The sequence below is a fragment of the Manis pentadactyla genome, chromosome 5, assembly GCF_030020395.1.
Source record: "Manis pentadactyla isolate mManPen7 chromosome 5, mManPen7.hap1, whole genome shotgun sequence".
Classification (NCBI taxonomy): domain Eukaryota; kingdom Metazoa; phylum Chordata; class Mammalia; order Pholidota; family Manidae; genus Manis; species Manis pentadactyla.
This window is the reverse complement of record NC_080023.1, coordinates 171,328,888-171,348,765: the sequence shown is the minus strand read 5'-3', so window position 1 is coordinate 171,348,765 and position 19,878 is coordinate 171,328,888. Positions and strand designations below refer to the sequence as shown.

Below are 19,878 nucleotides of genomic sequence, written 5' to 3'. Positions count from 1 at the left end.
GACACTTCCTAGAAAATGAAAACTGGGGGACATTAAAAGGAGACTACTGGGGTCCTCAAAGGAACCCAAACATAATTCCAAATCTCTAACCAGAGAGATGTACCCCAAGTATCTCATGAATAGTAAATAGGTTTTGAACCGAATCTTAAAATGTGACGTTTACTCCTAAAAAATCTAGACCAAGTGTCTCCCTTAAAGTGAACAGTGGTCTTAGACAATGCTTTTTTTTTTTTATAAGGAAATAAAAATCAAGTATGTGTTTGTGGAGCATGCAGTACCTTTACCAAGGCTGACAAATCCCTATTTCTGAGGTTTATCAAGCACCCTTGTAAAGGTCTAGCAAATCTATCTCATATAGTTTGATGCTGGGGTCATTTATTGGGGTGACCACATTTGATGAATTCCTTGGGGTTCTTTCTGCTTGATGAAGCAGGCTCAGTTAATCCATACCAACTGCTTACAATGCTAGCTGCTACGCTATGTGGCAGTAACCAATTCCTCTGGAACAGAGACGCAAATGCTGTTGAACAAGTTTTGTAATCACTGGGGGCAACCCTGGTAGATGAGAAGAGGTAAGTCATTCTCAAGGTGCACAGAGGTCTGCACAGTGGCTCTGGTGCCCGCCTTTTCCCACCTGCCAGACAGGTGCATCCCCTTTGCATTGCAGGAGGAATGATTTCTTAAAAGATCTGGCAATCTCCAGTGAAAGAGTTTAACACGTTCTTGCCTTCCTAAAGCCTGGAACATGCACTGCTGATGCACGTGGAAAGCCAGGCTAATGTCCAGTATAATTAGACAATGAGGGGACCATGCCTGCATCGGCCCCTGTGTTCTCAGAGTAATGGCGAAGTCACTGTTTGATCGAGGTAAGTATTCCTGTGAACCTTTGTATGTACAAAAGACATCAAAGCACACAGCCCCATGCAGCCCGGTGCTGTGCTCTCTCTAGCTCCCATTCTATTTCTTCCAGGACCCAAGGAGCCAGATCCTAAGAGTCACTTAAGAGCAGAGTTCCAAAGCGTGGCCCCTGGATGAGCGACGCCAGCATCGCCTGAGAACTTACACATTCAGCTTTCCCTGCCCCACACCTGCTCATATGCTGGAAGTGGAGCCCAGTGACCTGTGGCTCAGCGAGCACTCTAGGTGACTCTGATGCACTGAAGGTGGTGAACCACTGTCCCCACAGCCCCCTATTGCATCCCCTCACCCGATCACCCCTGCCCAGACCACAAACACACCTGCACTCACACCATGGACACGCTCTGTTCTATGTCCACACACTCCCAAGTTTGTCCCTTCTTGTCGGTCCCCACTGAGTACAAGTGCAGGGCTGCACTGGCTACCTTGACCTTCACTTACTCACTGTGAGCCACTGAGCCTCAGTTTCTCCTGCTACAAAATGGATCTAATAATACTGTGGATGAAATTCAAAGTACTCCAGTATTTTGGAAGGCAATATAGCACTGCCAATTTGAGCTTCAAAATACCTGTAATTCAGCAAGTGCACTCCTGAGTTCAGAAAATAAAGTTTAGAAACTCGGTTACACTAAATAATTCAGTTAAACAATGTTAACAGTATATGAGAGCATGTGGACAAGGATGTTGTTTATTAGTGGGGAAAAAAAAAATCTGATATTCCCATAGGTAGACTTACTAAATAAATGTTACCCTGAGAACCTAAAATGTCATGCATTCCATTAAAAAGAATGAATAAAACCAAGGTTAGCAAAATTTTATGTGAAGGGCCAGATAGCCAATAGCTTTGCAGAGCTTCTATCATGCCAACCAATCAGTTCTTTCATTTCACTCTGAAAGTGGCCATAACAGTATATAAATGGATGGGTGTAGCTGTGTTCCAACAAAACTTTACTTAAAAAGCAGACACAGGCTAGATTTTACTCGTGGGCTGCAGTTTGCCAACCCCTGAATCAGATCTGTTAATTATTTCCATTAGGTATTTACGGTTGAATGAGAAGAACAGGGCATAGCCTTTGAAACATTTTATACGATTACAATTTTGTAAAACCAAATACTCATCTTGTGTGTGTATCTACGTGTGAGTGTCTATCTACGTGTGTGTGTTGATAGAGATTTCTCTATAGGATTATATGGGTACAGAGGAAAACATGGAAAGATTAAGTGTGAATTTCCTAACAAGATTAAGGAGTTGCTAACAAGGGGAAAGAGAACCACACAAATAATGAGAAAAATGACAGTATGAATTATCACCTACATGCTATTTTTACACTGAAATTTTACATACATGTGTTTATATAAAAATAAATGAAATAAGATCCAAAAGCCAATCCCCATCTCCAAGAACAGTTGTGAAAATTAAATGAAATACACCATGCAGACTCTCAGCACAGAGCCAGATGGAGCTGCTCATTTCAACTTTAATTATCCATCCATTAGACTAAGCCTCCGAACTCGGGTTTCTGCCTATGCACTTCCTGCCTTTTCTCTTTCCCATTTCAATGGATTCTGTACTCAGTGTTCTTTGGTTCATTCACTCCTGTCCTTTCTATAGTCTGGCATCATCTATAAGTCATGCACTATGCTAGGGGCTGGACACTTCAAGGTGAACAAAACTCAGTTCCTCTGTTCACCAGGGCTTTATGTGAATGGCCAGCAGGCTGGTTTAAAGGTCAGCCTTGCTCACGTCACGTGCCGTCTGCCTCCACAGTGGTGCTCCTCCCTCTACAGCAGAGAGCAGCCCTGACTGGAAGCAGGGCTTCCTCCCCGCGGGTGAGAAGATTCCTTACACACGCTCATATGCCCAGTGCCTGGCACGATTCCTGACACACAGTAGGCACTCAGTAACATGTGGCTGAATGACTGATGGATGGACTGACCTGCCTGAATGATCAGATCATTAAGGGAATGGGAAACCCCTATAGTACTCCACCCCCTTGATGCCTTGTCCTGTCTGACTACGAGTCAACGATACAAACAGCTCAAGTTGATTTGTATTTAGCAGGTGCCTGGCACGATGGCAAGAAATCACTTGCCTTACCCCACCTGGCAATATACATTCTAATAAGACCCCCCCCCCCCCGCTTTATAGAGGGGACAACAAATGCCAAGGGTGATGAAGTGACTTGCTCACGGACTATGAGCTGTAAAGATGCTCTGCCAGGACGTAAGAGCTGCTTCTTTCTAACTCCAGAGAGAGAGTTCATATGACAATCCTGTGTATTCTCGTGGAAAGCGCTAAGGAGATATTATGAAGACCTTAAGAGATGGGCCCAGATCCTGTGCATAAGGATAAAAGGCACCTGAATTTTATTTCCAAAGCTTAGAGAAATGGCAACTGGCCAAAAGTCTAGGCTGCACGGAGATAGGAATGCCCCCGGCATCTTGAGGAACAGAACCTACCGGTGACTCTACCAAGCCCTTGGACCCCACTGTCCCAGGGGCTTTCTCTCAAGTGGAAACTAACCAACTGCCAACACGTGGTCTTCGCTGGCTTCCTAATGAAACCCGCGCTCGCGGACTGCCTGAGCCTCCCTCCGGCCCTGCCACATGCTCGGCATGAACCACCCAAAGAGCTGCCTTTACTTTTTCCAGCTCCTCTCCCTTGTTCCGACATCTGCAGGAAAAGTGATAGGTGACCCTATCATCAAAATGTTACCGAAATTCACAGAATCTTACTGCACTGTCAAGGAAACAGTGAGCAGCAGCTTACTTAGCAAACGTTAAAAAACAAGAGAGAGAAGAAAGAAAAGAAAAACCAAGTCGGGGAGAAGGACTACTTTCCTGCTAAGGGAAAATGCCGCGGGGACACTACTTGGGGAGCAGAACTCGGGCTGAAACAGTGCCCCCACTGTCTCCCAGAGCTCTGATAAAGCAGACTGTTAGCGAAATCAACCACTTGGAGCCAAGTTTCCGAGTGGAGCATTTTGCTGAGCACCAGATGCATGCAAATGGTTATTCTCATGGGGAATGAGAAGGGATTTGCATCAATGTATTCAGAGCCATCTGAATTCTCAGCCACATGCATAAAACAAAATTATTGCTCCCTTCGCTTCTGGTGACTTTGCATGCCTCCTTACTGAGGAAATCCTCTCCCTACCTGCACCCCGAAACTGATATCCTCAGGGATTGCCTCCCACGGCCTCTGCAAGCAGACCTGCTTGGAATCTGGGCTTTGTTTCCGCTCAGGGAGGGAACTGGATTTGATACTTGGGCTTCATATTCTTTTTCTCTACACTCCTAAAACTACCTATTTGGTGCCCATTTTGTTGACTCCACAAACCTTTAGTAAGCCTTGTGCCAGGCCCTGAGTGTATTACAGACACATAGGGCCTAGTTCCTGCCCGCTGGAGGATTGCAGGCTCAATTGGAGTGGCCAGCTACTCGGAGGTCAGCTTTGGAAGCATGAGGCAAAAATCCCAAATGGTCAAACTGAACCTTTCAACTCAGAGGCTCACACTCCACAGGAGCAGGTGCTTCTGCGACAAGGTGCCACGTGCATGCTGCAACTGAGCCCGCAAGGCGAAGGGGTGATCATGATTCTGATCTTGTGTTTACCCCAGGCAGGCATACATGTACTGGGTGCAGTGGCAGCCTGGTGGGCAGGGTCGCCCGAGCCACGCAGATGTGCTGTCCTTCGCTTTGTTACCCTGCACTGGGCAGAGCGGGTACCGCGAGCTCTGCATCTTCACAGGGTCCTGCTGAGTGTTCCTGGCTGGAGTCCCCCATGGAAGGGGAGGCCTTACCTTGTAGCCTGACATTATCAGGCTTGCACAAACACCACTGGTATCTTAAGGACACAAAAAATGACCGCGCTCAGCTACCTTAACTGAATTCCTGGTGTTGCCCACGTACAGCCACACTGCTTCAGAGCCAGTCCCTTTCCCGTGGCCCATCCCAGGCCAATTTATGCGAGTAAAAAGGCAATCATTGTAAGAGCTCACATTTGTTGAGTCTTATATGCCTGACAGGTACTATTTCACGGGACCCATGCAATATTACAAGGCATAAACATGTTATTATCGCCCACACATGACATATAAAGGACACAAAAGAGGCAAGCCGCACAGCTCAGAAATGACATTCAGTCCCAGACACGCTGACCCATCAAATTCTGGTCCAGCCTTTGGGCAGAACCTGCCCTCATTGTAGAGGACGGTTTCTCAGCCTCCCACTGTTGATACTTTGGGGCAGACTGTTCTGCTGTGTGGAGCTGTGCTATGCACTATAGGATATTTAGAGCATCCCTGGCCTCTATGCACTGGATGCACCCCAAATTGCTACCAACTGAGAATCCCTGGTTTGGGGTGACCATATATTTCAGTTATATCTGTTATCCAGGCATAACTCTTAATCAGGGCCAGCTTCCAGGGCATACAAACTGTGCAGTCACACAGTGCCCCATGTTTAATTTAATGTTCTGCTATTATCATTTCAAAAATCTTAATAATTTTGAATATGGGACCCTGCATTTTCATCTTGAACCAGGCCTCCCAATTATATAGCCAACCTTGCTCTTAATAGGGTCAATGTTGACTCCCAAATGTGTCCCAGCTTGGAAAAACATTCTTACGGTCACCCTTCTGACTATATGTAACAGAGCCTTTAAAAGCTCACCATGTAATTTTTGCCTTATTGACTGATGAATATCAAAGCCTGGTGTGCTCTTCTGTAAGAGACTATGCAGCCAGGTACATTCACGCTTCACACATTTTGTGTTTTCCATCATAAATTCTCAGAGACACATCCACCATTCCTCCAGGAAGAGCCAGACTTTGCTACCAGAGAAATGACCATAATCTCTTAATAAAAAGAGACATCAGGGAAATAAATGTCTTGGAAAAAATACGAAGGACTAGAAATATGTGCCATTTCCCTAAATCAGGGATTGCAACTTGAATGCCTACAGGAGTCATGCAGGAAGCACAAATCAGTAAAGTCTTCTAATTACGGAGATAAGAAATGATAAAAAAAAAAAAAAACTATGAAGAATTGAAGTTCTATTCAATTTGTACTAAATTTTAACTCGGTGGAGTTACCAGACATTCTCATTTTTTTAAAGACCTATGTATTTCATGTGAAACCTCCATTTCAAACACTGGGAACTAATATAGTTTTTAAAAAATATCATCTGTAAACCAAACAAAAAGTGGTCTACATATGTCAGCTCACAACACCTGCCCTATAATGTTCAGCAACTTCACGCCTTTTCCCTGGTCTTGGCCACCTGGGATGCTCACCAGAGTTTTCTTACAGACTGAAGTGGGGCCAGTAGATAACCCTACCTAACAGATCAATTTACCCCAACCCCTTGCTAGTTACACAATGGAAGAGGATTTGTATTTCATGCTTAGACAGGTCAAAGACTATTTGGGCAGGAACCTATGAAGTGGCCAATTTCCAGTTCTGCAGAAAAATTGACTGGATATCTGCAAAATGTTGAAACCATTATAGATGGTGACAACCATCCACCCTGGCACCACCTCTGAATGCCCTGTCCCTGCTGCATTCTGGTTATCAGACCCTGGTCATGCCCCACCCTTCAACATCATGAAAGAAGAGCTATAGGCAAAGTATGTCCACTGGGGCAACTGAAAACTGGTTCCCCTACTGAATGATACCTATGGTATCTCTTAAAACAGCCGATTCTTGCTAAAATCACAAGGGGCCTCTGATTTTGCTGAAATGTTTTGGGGATTATTGCTTTCCCTTCAGCAAATTCCTCCATAGAAGGAAAAGGGAATCCATGTAGTTTGGAGGAGAGGGACTAGTTAAGTATGTACAACTGTATCTAACACCTAAACACCAGGACGTAGAGTGGGCGTCAGTGGGCTACAGCCTGCGGGCCAAATCCTGGTAGCCTGTGTTTGTATGGCTCAGAACTAAGTACAGTTCATACATTTTTAAAGCAAAAAGGAAGAGAAAGGTGAAGAAGTGAAGGAGGAGGAGGAGGAAGAGAACCAGTAGGGGTAAGAAAAGCAGCAGCAGTGGGCTCCACATATGACCCACAAACCATCAATTCTTGGCCATGGGGCCCTTTGCAGAAGATGTTCGCCAGCCCTTGATAAGGAAGGATTAAGTCAATCACTTCCCAATTTCTCAAAACAGATGAAAAACAGCACTGAACTGGTTCCATTCTTCTCTCAGTCCTCCTCACCATTCCTGTCTCTATCCTCCCCACCACGGCGGACACTGGGAAACCGTATTATCACCAGTGCCCACCTGGCCGATGAGATGTAACCTCTGCTCCCATGGGAGCATCTTCTGTTCCTGCTATGACCTCCTGTCTGGCCACCATCAGGCTTTCGATGTACTGCCTACTTGTGGTGCCACCATCTTCGACATTAATATTGGTTTTAGACTTTACAAACAAAGCTACAACCTGTTAGCAACATTCAGTTCGTTTTCTTTTCCGGTGGTGGCACAGCTGCCAGCTAAACAATGACCACGGCAAGGTTCCAGGCACCTACAGCTCCGGGAAGGCATTGCACAAGGTGGGGTGGCACGTGATCATCAGCTGAAAGGATCTGGCACGTTATCAGTTAGTACAAGAGATTGAAGAGGACGTGCTCAGAAAATAACACTTTCCCCAAATATACAGGAACAAAAGTCATGGCACCTTTAAGAAAGAAGCCTGAGTTTCATCCATTTCCATCCTGCCTGAATAAACAGGTTAGTCTATCTTCAATATCTATGATTAAACATAGGTTAACCCTATTTAGCCTTTATTAATTTCTAATGAATTCATGAGGGGTGCTTTGTGACTTAATTCAGTTAATTTAATTTTAGCTGAGTTACGTAGAGCATGGTGGTTCAAGTGTGGATACTGGATGGAGACACTGGGTTCAAACCTCGGCTCGACCACTTCTGGCTGTGAGCTCACACATCCAACACCGCAGCTACGAAAATGGATGATAATACCCACGTCAACGGGGTCATGTTGAAGATTAAATATTAATACACACCCAGTGCTTGGAAGAATGCCTGGCACATAGTAAGTTCTCAATAGACATAATCAGCAGCAGCAGCATGTAGCTAGCTCTCGTTCATCCTAAAACTCAGGTTGGGCATGACCTTCTCCAAAAAGATGTCCTTGCCCTTTGACAAAGACCCCATTTCCAGCACCTGAAAATTTCCCCATCAAGATTTTAGGCTCCGTGACATATTTTAAAAATAATTGTTATCTCTCTTTTTGATGCATTCACAGTGGGAGAATCCTGCCTTTCTGCCACGAGAGGCATCAGTTCAATTTTCCATATGTCAAAAGCTCAGCTACTGTTCCTGTCCCTAGAAACATAATACTGTAGCCGTGGTTTAAAAAAAATTAAATGGAAGGAAAAAGACATAGACTGAAATACGAAAGTCCCTTCCCAGACCTTCGAATCACAGCCCTGCTCTGAATGTCACCACGTACGTTTGTATTCCACCGGAACTTAACTCTCTGTGCCTCCCAGAGCACGTGTGAGCTGAGCAGGTCCAACACTGCCTATTGTTCTGCATCTTCTTCATGCATTTACATCACCCTTGATACTCATATTGATTCTGAATTCTTGAAATTGCTAAGGGTGGCTCTCTTCATGTTCTTTAACTGCTTCAAATGAATTCCTGGTCCATCATGTGCCAAAATGCATTTCATTATCCCTTTTTGGTGGGCACATAAGCTGTTTTCCAGGCATTTCTGTGATTACAAGTAACTCCCCCAAGAATGGGAACCTCATCTTCATCAGAGTCCTTTCCCCAGCACCTTGTGAACAGTAGAGCTCAGCAAATGTTTGCTAACAGTGGAAGGAATAGGGATGGCTCCCTTGGAATACCTGCATCCACCTCATCTTTGCTTCTGCTATATCTTTACATTCCTAGAAGTGCTACTGCTGAGTAAAGAGATGTGTGAGTTTAATTTGATAAATAAGGACAAATTACCCTCCAAAGAGACCAGAACAAACTAAATTTACATAACTATATTGTTGCATATTTTGAAGGACATAAATCAGAATTCCTTATCTAAATTTTAAGCTCCTTTAAAGATGCAAAGGATTTTTTATACTTTATGTTCTCCAAACTTACTACATTGCTTTGCAAGCACTAGATAGGCATTCAGTAAGAGGCTTTTGAATTATAATGAATATACCAGGATATAAAAAAGAGTTGAACTCAGGAGGGGAAAAAAGCTGATAATTGCTTTAAACAGTACACTTTTTAAAAAATTGATAAGTTAACCTAATTACCCAGAGCCCATAAAGAGAAGAGATAAAACTGCTATTTTTGATTGGGGAGTATGAGGTGGAGGTTGGGAGGGTGTTGAGTTGTGAGAAGGGTGTTTATACATATAAAACCCCAGCAGGGGAGTCTATTCCAGTGTCTGAATAGTAATAAAATTGATTCCATGATTTCTTAGAAGCTCTCCATATTTTTTAAAAAAAGAATAGCATACTGCTTTTAAAATTAGGTTGAAAATGAATTAATTTGGATTCTAGAATTGTGGGAAAATGCCACTTGAATTCTAGAAATTCATTACATTCTATCTGGAAAACCACATTTAAAAGTAAATCTATCAACCAAGCAAACAAAGAAAGAGGTGACAAAGAGCAGTTCAGATTCAACTCTCAAACCTGGTGCAGTCAGCTCCACGTACGGGGGGAGTCACCCCGGGCCTCAACGTCACCCCCAGTGGCGCCCCACCCTCCAGCCCCGAGCGCCTGGGAAGCTGCAGTCATGCTCCACCTTGTTGCCCTCCCCTTGAAGGAGACTCTAACAAGGACAGGCCCGGGCATGGAATGAGGAACATCCCGCATGCCACCACTCCTTGGTCCAAAATTAGACTTTGTCATAGACACTGACCTCCAAGGTGGCAAAAATAGCCAGCCGCTCGAGGGAGTTCGGAGCTGTCCCTGCAAAGTGTCCCCGCAGCGTTGCCAGCAAGGCAGCTGGGGAGCAACAGGCTCTTGCTGGCCCATCTCATCCACGAGTCAGCCCTCCCCCGAGACTCCAGCCCCCAGCCCAGTGCTCCTTCCGGGGCAAAAGAAGAATACACTGAATTTAATAACCCAGGTGGAGGAGGAATCATGCGATACTCCTGCTGTCTGCTGCCAAAACCAGCAAAAGAGACGGGATTTCTCGTAACAGCCATCTTTTTGGACAGACTCTAAAGCCGATAGATATTTTCTTAGAGTACTTTGATAGTCCAGGTAATCTCAAAACACCGAGACAGTTCTTAGGGGGGACATAATAGGGACATAAAAGCTTTAAAGTCTTCAAGGGATTAAGGCGATGTGACCACAGGTAGCAGTTTAGGAACCAGATAAAACCAGATCTTGCGTGGCTGGCTCTGGGGGCAATGAGCTCTGCGGCTGCAGGCAGGTGATGCAGCCACTCTGAGGGGCAGTTGTCCCGTCTATATGATAAGGGATGGTGATTCCTTTCAGGTCTAGGGTCATGAGTAATTCTCTCAATTGAATTGTAAACCTTTTGGGAGCACGGGCCTCCTCACCTATTTGCCAATATGTCCTAGAGTACATAACAGAGAATATGAGGTCCTCAATAAACACTTTTGAATGAACGAATGAATGAGAGTGAACGCATGACTCTACCTCACCAAGTTATTGTGGAGATAAGAGAAAAAGGAAGTAATGTGTCTGACATACTGTAAAAGGCCTGATCCATGGTAGTGGCTGTTATTACTGAAGAGCCTGGCACAGAGCAGATGTTCAGTAACTACATGGTTTTATTAGCAAAACACCTAAAGTAGGAAAAAGATTAAAAAGGTAAAATCAAAGTACTAAATAAACATTATCCCAGGAGTTTGCACGGTGTGGGACAGACACCACAACAGTGGCCCCATGATCTCCTTTATATGCTCACATTCTGTGTGGCCCCCTTCCCGGACTGTGGGAGCGACTTGTGGCTTGCTTGCAGCAGGGTGATAGGATGTCACGTCCATGACTGCAACACATAGGACTGTGGCCGGCACCCTCCAAGGAGACTCGCTCCTGCTGGCTTTGATGAAGGAGGTGGCCGTGTGGGGGACACTCATGGGTAAGGAACTGAGGGTGGCCTCTGGGAGTTAAAGATGGTCTCCATGCAACAGCCAGCAAAAACCTGTAGCCCTGCATGCTGCAGCCACAGAAACCAAATCCGTCCCATAACTACATGAGCTTGTGAGTAGATCCTCCCATGTCCAACCTTGGGTTGAGCATGGAGCCCCTCAGCCTTGTGAGAAACAGAAGCCGGGGGTCCAGCTAAGCTGTGGCCAAACTCCTGCCCCACAGCAACAAGGAGACAATAGATGTGTGTTGTTTATGGTGTAAAGTTTCTGGTACTTTGCTAATACATGCAGCAATATAAGCAAGACAACACTGGTCACAGCATGGGTAGCCAATGTCCTGATAAAGGACTGTTTGCTGAGAGTTGACAATAGGGAGAGGTAGAGACTGTGGAAAACTAAAGACCCTCATTCCATCTAAAAAAGGCAGCCTCTACCAGGAATAGCTGATTGTTGCCATGTGGGGATGTAAGATCGGTGCTTTCAGACCTTCCCACTTTTCAAGATAAACAGAAATCCAAGTTTTATGTGAAACCTCTTGATTTCTAAATGTTGGCCACTGATTTGTAATTTTTAGAACAGCAGTAAGCTTGTCTCATGCATGGCAAAGAAAGCATGTCCAGGGGTTTGACGAAGAGATGCAGAGTGAGGTGGAGGTTATCCCAGCATGTCTGCCCTAAATTTGAGCCCCAATACTTCTAAGCTGGTGGCCTTGGGACCTCAATACAAGGGCAATGTGAGGATTAGGAAGTACCCAGAAATCCATTAACATATTGCAGGTTACAGAGTACAGACATGATACATTATTTTTATTGTATTAATTTCCTATGGCTGTTGTAACAAATTTTAAGCTCCTTTGGGTCATATCTTCCACCTTTGAAGCCATCTGCACAGTCTTCCAAGCTCCCTCTGTGTCTGTTTCTACTGTCACACTGCCTTCTGACCCTGGTGCCTCCTGGCTCCCTCTTTAAGGACCCTTGGAATCACACTGGGCCCATCTGGACAATCCAAGATCATCTCCATATCTTGAGGGCCTTAACTTGATCCCATCTGCAAAGTCCCTTTTGCCAAATAAGGTAACATCCAGAGGTTCCAGGGATTAGCATGTAGACCTCTTTGAGGAGATGGGTTAGGTGGGGCTTCCTAATAACGAAGCTAAGCCCAGAGATGAGCTTCACCATCTTTCTCCATTTATGACCTTGACTACCTCAAAGAAGGAAGCCAGTATTGGCATAAAGATGATTTCTAGTTGAGAATACAGCCAAGTCTGCATAGATCCATGCCCAATGACCAGAAAACTGTAAACTGTGACCCAGGGAGGGTGGGCCAGCACTGTTGTCTTCATTTGTTTCATTTTCACATAGTATCTTTCGTGTCCTCTAACCAGGAATTGATGCAAGCACACTGATTAAGCATTTCACAATCCCTAGTTTAACTTCCTTGAGAGGCAGATCCCATTTTGAAGCCTACTCATTTCCATCTGAAACAGGATATTGTTGCTTTAAAAACCACATTCATTTCATGGAACTCGTTAAGCATACAGCAAATTAAGAGCAAACAACATTATTTTCTAGTTAAGTTTGCAAAGGGGTGATCTGAACGAATTACTCATACTCCTGATTAATTTTTAGTGGAAGTAATGAGGTTGTAAATGGAAAAATATGTGTGTGCAGAACCTGCCTTTCAAGCACAAAACAACTGATGCTAATTGATGGCTTTACCAATAAGGTAAACTTGGAAAAAGATGTTCAGATGTTTATAAAGACATCTAATGGGACAGCTGCACAACTTTAATGCAATGACATTAAGTTCAAAGTGACTTCCACTTTACAGCTAACTATTATCTAGGTATCTACCTATCTAGCTAATTATCCATCCAACCACCAATCCATTTTTCTATCTCTATTTCAACACGGGGAAATACATATACTGAGACTGCATTAGTTCAAAAAGCTCATTTTAAAACATCTGGGGGGAAAAACAAAAGGAGAATATTTATTGATACATGAAAATTACATGAAACTTGAATTTCAATAGTTTAATAATTTGAACAGTCCATTAATAGATTTTTTTTTTGAAAAGAGTCATACCCATTTGATCACATTTTATCTTTGGATACTTTTGTACTACACACAGAATTAAGTTCTTGCAACAGAGACCATCAGTCTTGCTTGAGGGTTTCAGCCCCAGGCAAGTTGACCATGGTTCGGTGACACTGAGAAATGACAACGGAATGATCTTGGAGTATAAGGGTTCATTATACAGCTTTGTTCTCCTGGTAGTATACTGAGTGCTAGAATCACGTCTGTATCCAGCAGTCTGCAGGTCGTGACCCACCTCCATCTCTGCCTATGCCCAGAGCACTGGGCAGGACTCTTTATATAGAGATTCAGTCAATAATAGCTTATTGCCTATGGGTGTGGAAGCATTAGTCTAGCAGTAGTCCAAGTACACCATCAAGTAGGTTAGGGGGTCAGGTGAGGATCCTGGCCATAGGAACTTCCATTTTCCCCATACCATCTCAGTCCACAAAGCCTAAAGTATTTATCATCTGTCCCTTTAAAGAAAATTTTGCTGATCACTGCTGTATGATCCCAGGGCAGTGCCTACACAAGTCATTTGGGAATAATCTAGGGCTGCTGTGGGACAGCTCATATTACTGGCATGCTCTTCCACCACTTTAAATTTAACCATCCCACATGTTTCAGCCATAAATTTTCAAACTACCCTAATCTAACCCTCCCAACACTCTTCTCTTCTTTTTGGTTTTGCAGATTTCCTTCCAGATGGGAAGCTGTTCTGCATGTGTTTGCAGCCATGACTAAAATGCATGATTTGCATTATTTCACTGCTGCACATTCATTAAGACTTCATGAATTTATTCTCCTTAAAGAAGAAATTCATGAATCATAATTCTCTATACAATTCATGGCCCCTAGCACCATGTAATGAACAGAGTAGGTGTTCCCAGACAGCGTTTATGTATGCTCATGTGTATTTGTATTTGTGGTGTCTTTATACATCCATGACTATTAAGGTTTATCAACCAGAGATAACAAATACATGACTATGGGCAGGATGGAGTTTATGAACAGGTTTTCTTTGGCCCACAAAGTATTCCTGTTTTGTTGTTAGTTTTAGTTGGAATTAATTTCCAACAGTTGCAAATAAGAAGATATTATATACAGACACAAATCTGTGGCCTCTCTGGAAAAATATCAAGAGATGTCCTACATGGAGCCCCCAGTCTCATGTCAACAGGCATGTGGTCTTGGGCTTTTGACATTTTGCACCCTCTTTCCCCTCAACCCTATCTCTCACATTTTCTCTTTGTCCCCTACTGACATTTGAAATTATAACTTCTCATATCATAAACCTACAAATGTACGTCTGTAGGTAGATAATCCACATAGTTGGTCCCAAAGATGTCCATACACATCCAAATTGATTTTGTACATACTCAATAGACTGAATGGATTATGCCCCCTCCCCAAATTCCTAAGTTGAAACCTTAACCCCCAAGGTGGTGGCATTAGGAGGTGAGGCCTCTGGGAGGCGTTTAGGTCATGAGGGTGGAGCCTCATGAATGGAATTAGTGCCCTTATAAAAGAGGCCCCACAGAGCTCCCTTATCCCATCCATCATATGAAACAGAGAAAAGACGGCCATCCTTGAACCCAGGAAGTGGGCCCCACCTGACCCAGCATCTGGCAGCACCTTGATGTTGGACTTCCAAGCCTCCCAGTGAGAAATAAATAAATTTCTATTGTTTAAAAGACACCCAATCTATGGTACTGTTGTAGGGTCCCAAACTGATTAAGACACACTCATAATAATTAAGACACCAAGTAGATAGACAAGGATGTACGGTTACTGTGCTACCAATTGGCTGCTTCAGGCTTTCCAAGGATGGCATTCAATCCAAGCCACACATTGCTGAGTGCAGGCGTAAACCAACTGCTCAAATAATGCTGGCCTTATTTTTCAGTACAAGGATTCCAGAATTGCATTCCATAGTGGTGCACACTGAATCATAAGGAAAAAATTCCACACGTACCATTGAATTTTTCACGCTCTGTAGTAAGCGCTCATGCTGCTCAGCTATGGCCAAGGCAGCAGAGTGGACTTTCTGGTAGATGGCCTCCCCATCTCGTGTTTGGAAGATAAACAGCCCTTCACCAGTCTCACACATCCTGCGGAAACAAAAACAAAGAGCTTCTGAAAACCCAGCTCCTAGAAGTTCAGTGCGCTGAGGGCCTAGAATACTCCACGAAGCCGGACCTATTCATTTTGTATAAGATTACGATTCTTGTTCTCATTTGCCAAAAAGAAGTTACTAGAACCAGAATTTCCCAATAATTATCATTACTACAGGCAGGTAACACCAATCACGCCAGGCTAACATGGTGCTGAATTTGTATTGTCAAGAAGCAAAGTAGGAAGTTAATTTAAAAAAAAAAAGCTGTTTCTTGATTCTCAGTACAATCCTTGTACTTCTCCTCGCCACTCTGAGAGAGGATTCCCGGGCAACTGCATTCCCATGACCACCCATGAGTCAGAAAGTCATCAGAAACTATGCCACTCGCTCACGGGTGAAAGGATTCTCTGTCTCAGGTTCTGTTCTAACCTTCCTCACAGACAGTGGCTTTAAGAATTCTTTCAGTTGCAAAATCACAGATCTAGATTCCTTTCTTTCTCTTTCCCCACTGGTTTTTACCCTGGATGCTTTTCCAGCATCCAAAGTGGTCCCAAATGCCCCAGTCCTCTTTCTTTATGGCCTTAAACACTGACAGAAACCAGAGATGAAAACCTAGAGAGGTAAAATAATGACTTTTAGTTGAGCCTCTCCGATGTCCTTTGTCAGAAAAAGATTCAGATATAGAAACATTGTGGCCATTCAGGTGTAGTTATAGTTCTGGATTTCCCAATAATCATTTTGCCTGAATGACATGTCACGGATTACACGACTGGCTAGAGATCAAGAGCTCAGGAAGTACTGGGAAATTCCTTAATTCATGCACCCAACAAATACGTATCGAGCAGACTGGAAATAAGAAAGAACACCTGGCTCCTGATAGCCTGGCTGAGATTGTTCCTTACCAGCTTTACAACGTGGTCCCTGTTATTTAACCTAAGCCTGCATTTCCAATGACTAGAAGGACAGTAACTGTCACCTCAATTAGATAGGCTACATGGCATGCACAAAGTAAATCTTCACTTAATGAACACTTGCGTGATTCCATTAGGAGGTAAGCTCCATGCAGACAAGACATCTTTTCCTTCTGACTCATTCACAGCTTTTCCACCAGTGCCTAGAGAAGGACCTGGCCTGTATTTAGTGCTCAATAAATTACTGCAGGATGGACAGTGAAAGAGCAGGCTGTGCTAGGAAAGGTGTCACTGGGAACTTGTCAGGCTTCCTTGAGCAAGTCTTATTGAAATTGAGGATTCACTGGGGAGGGGAAGAGCTCAGGAAGACAAAGCAGGAAGAACCACACACTGAATGCCTTGAGGAGGGACAGACGGGGCTCCAACACAGTGGGGAGAGAGGGTGGGAAGAGGGCAGCCACATGCCTGGAGCGTGTGAGCCCAGATGGAGTGTTCTGCAATGATGGGCTTCACCATTCAGAAGTCACGTGAATGCAATAGTTTCCAGGCACTGAAAGTCCCAGAGAAACTGTTCCCTCTCTTGGCCAATGACGTTTCACTCCAATATATTTCATTAGAAAAATACGGATGGGATTGAAATCATGAAACCAAAATAAATGAAATCATGGTGGGCAGTATTAATTAGTAAATTAAAGAGATTTAAAAAGTCAGCTAGGTCCACAGTTCCTCACTTTCGAGGTGTATTTTGGGCATGTGTGTGGGTGTGTACATGTGTGTGTTTAGAATATTTGAGCATTGCTAAAGCAGGATGTATCTGAGACTCAACGTGTCTATTTAAGGTACTCTTCTCTCCACCCCTGCAAAAGCAGTTATCAAATCAATATTATATTTTACATTTGTAAGTATATATTATGATTAAAAGAATATGGCACTTAAATGACAGATCCAATAAAGGATTGACATCCAAAATATATAAAGAGCTCACATGCCTCAACAAACAAAAAGCAAATAATCCAATTAACAAATGGGCAGAGGAGCTGAATAGACAGTTCCCTAAAGAAGAAATACAGATGGCCAACAAGCACATGAAAAGATGCTTCACATCGCTAATCATCAGATAAATGCAAATTAAAACCACAATGAGATATCACCTCACACCAGTAAGGATTGCCATCATCGAAAAGACAAATAACAACGAATGTTGGCGAGGTTGTGGAGAAAGGGGAACCCTCCTACACTGCTGGTGGGAATGTAAATTAGTTCAACCATTGTGGAAAGCAATACGAAGGTTCCTCAAAAAGCTCAAAATAGACTTACCATTTGACCCAGGAATTCCACTGCTAGGAATTTACCCTAAGGATGCAGCACTCCAGTTTGAAAAAGACAGATGCACCCCTATGTTTATCACTGCACTGTTTACAATAGCCAAGAAATGGAAGCAACCTAAGTGTCCATCAGTAGATGAATGGATAAAGAAGAGGTGGTACATATACACAATGGAATACTATTCAGCCATAAGAAGAAAACAGATCCTACCATTTGCAACAACATGGATGGAGCTAGAGGGGATTATGCTCAGTGAAATAAGCCAGGCGGAGAAAGACAAATACCAAATGATTTCACTCATCTGTGGAGCATAAGAACAAAAGAAAAACTGAAGGAACAAAACAGCAGCAGAATCACAGAACCCAAGAATGGACTAACAGTTACCAAAGGGAAAGGGACTGGGGAGGATGGGTGGGAAGGGAGGGATAAGGGCAGGGAAAAAGAAAGAGGGCATTACGATTAGCATGTATAATGTGGGGGGAGCACAGGGGGGCTGCGCAACACAGAGAAGACAAGTAGTGATTTTACAGCATCTTACTACGCAGATGGACAGTGACTATGAAGGGGTATGTGGGGGGGACTTGGTGAAGGGGGGAACCTAGTAAACATAATGTTCTTTCTGTAACTGTGGATTAATGATATGAAAAGAAAAATAAATAAATAAATAATAAAAAATAAAAAAATAAAAGAATATGGCACTTGTCAGACTAACATAAGGCAGCTCACGATACCTGTTACAGTGGATGTAAGCGAAGGTGAAGACAGGCATTTTCTTGGAGGCGTTTACGTTTTGGTTCAACAAGACCTACCTACGTGAATAGGTTCAGGAATAATATAATAGTGAAATGAGCCATACTGGAGGAACGATTAAGAAAGAAAGGTGTAGTTGGGAAGAGCAGTGGGTGTCAGTGGCAGGGAGCAAAAACGACAATTAGGAAGCCTAAGCCCTGAGAGAAACAGATCAGAAGCACTTGGCAGAGAGGGACACAAAATTAGGAGTAAAAACCTGCAAATATATTCATTTTTTTTTCTGTCTGTGAAAGTGAGGTGATCGGTGGGGTATGACCCTGCCCTCAGCAGTGGCTACAGCGATGCCAAACACACAATGACAAGAAAATGCACGTACAGAACCATAGAGTGCAGTAACCAAGAGGCTTGACCACGTGGGACCTACTAGCTCCATCCTGAAGAAAAATCTGGGGAAGGATCTGCTAGGAGCTTCTAACAGAAAACGGGGGGCTCTCTATTATCAGCTCAACTGACATCAGCAATATTGATATTGCCAGATCATTCTTTGTTGGGGGCTGTCCTGGGCTTGCAGGGTGTTCAGCAGCACCTCTGGTTTCTCCCCACTGGATGCCAGCAGCAGCCCCTAGTCGTGACAACCAAAAATGTCTCTAGACATCGATAAATGTCCCCTGGGTGGCAAAACGCCCCATTGAGAACCACTAATGTAGACCAAGAACAAGGCAAAGAGGGATGAGGGACTACCTGACTAACGCCTAAGTGGTAAAGCGGTTGATACACAGGCAGCTTCTGAGTTTGGGAAACTGTTGCTCCACTACAGGCCATATTTAGGATGGGATAAGGGGTACATCCTGCATTTGGGGATCCGTGCTGCCTGTTCCAGTCATTGGCATCACTGCCTGGTTGATCTTGCTTGAGAAGTGGGAGTTGACTCTGCTAGTGCCATGTGTGTGTGGGGTGGGGGGTGGTGTTGGCTGGAGCTCAGGGCAATCAAGGCTGCCTGGTCATCCTGTCCTTTGCTGTAACCAGGAGGGTGAGAAACAGAAATCAGTGTAAGATGCCACACGATGTACCGCTGTGCCACTCGGGCTTCTGGGCATGGAACAGCTACTGCGCACATCAGTCATTCACACACAATTCCATTTGTCGAATCTTTGTGCCACCTGTTTAATACCTTTTAATGATTCCCTTCCCCCCCCTTCAACAAATGTATTGTAAATGGAACCATCTAGTCAGTACCACAAGCCAGGGTGCTTTGCCGTAAATTGAAAGCAGACATGAAAATGAGTGCAATGAGAATGAAATCGTGTCACTGAGCTCGAAGTCCTCTTGTCAAAGACCTGACTGAAAGTTTGCTCACTTCTTAGTAATATAAGTAAATTACAAAGTGCTAGATGATGTTTAAGACATGCCAGCACCTTTTTCTTTCTATTTTCTAAGGTTTCTTTAGAAAGGATTTTTTTCCTCTTCTGTTATTTTTCAAAGTCTTACCTGCACCATATGACTAAGATTAGTAGCCAAACTCCTTACAATGGTCCTCAAGCCCCATGTGGCCTGACCCTGTCGCATCCCTCCCCTCCCCACGCACTGCCCCCCCCACTCACTCTGCTCCGGCCACACGAGCCTCTGGCTCTTCTCTGCACCCTCTGGGTGCTCCTCCCTTGGCACCGTTTCCAGCCGCCT

At 44.0% G+C, this 19,878-nt stretch overlaps 1 protein-coding gene across 2 annotated transcripts in view; it reads right to left on the bottom strand.

The window, feature by feature from the left end:
• DOK5 (docking protein 5) overlaps window positions 1-19,878 on the bottom strand; it is a 137,521-nt gene that overhangs the window by 18,064 nt on the left and 99,579 nt on the right. For both annotated transcript variants that reach the window (XM_036901922.2, XM_057503097.1), the window contains exon 6: window positions 15,071-15,206. In XM_036901922.2, the coding sequence (XP_036757817.1) occupies window positions 15,071-15,206 (136 nt within the window). The remainder of the gene's footprint in view (window positions 1-15,070; window positions 15,207-19,878) is intronic.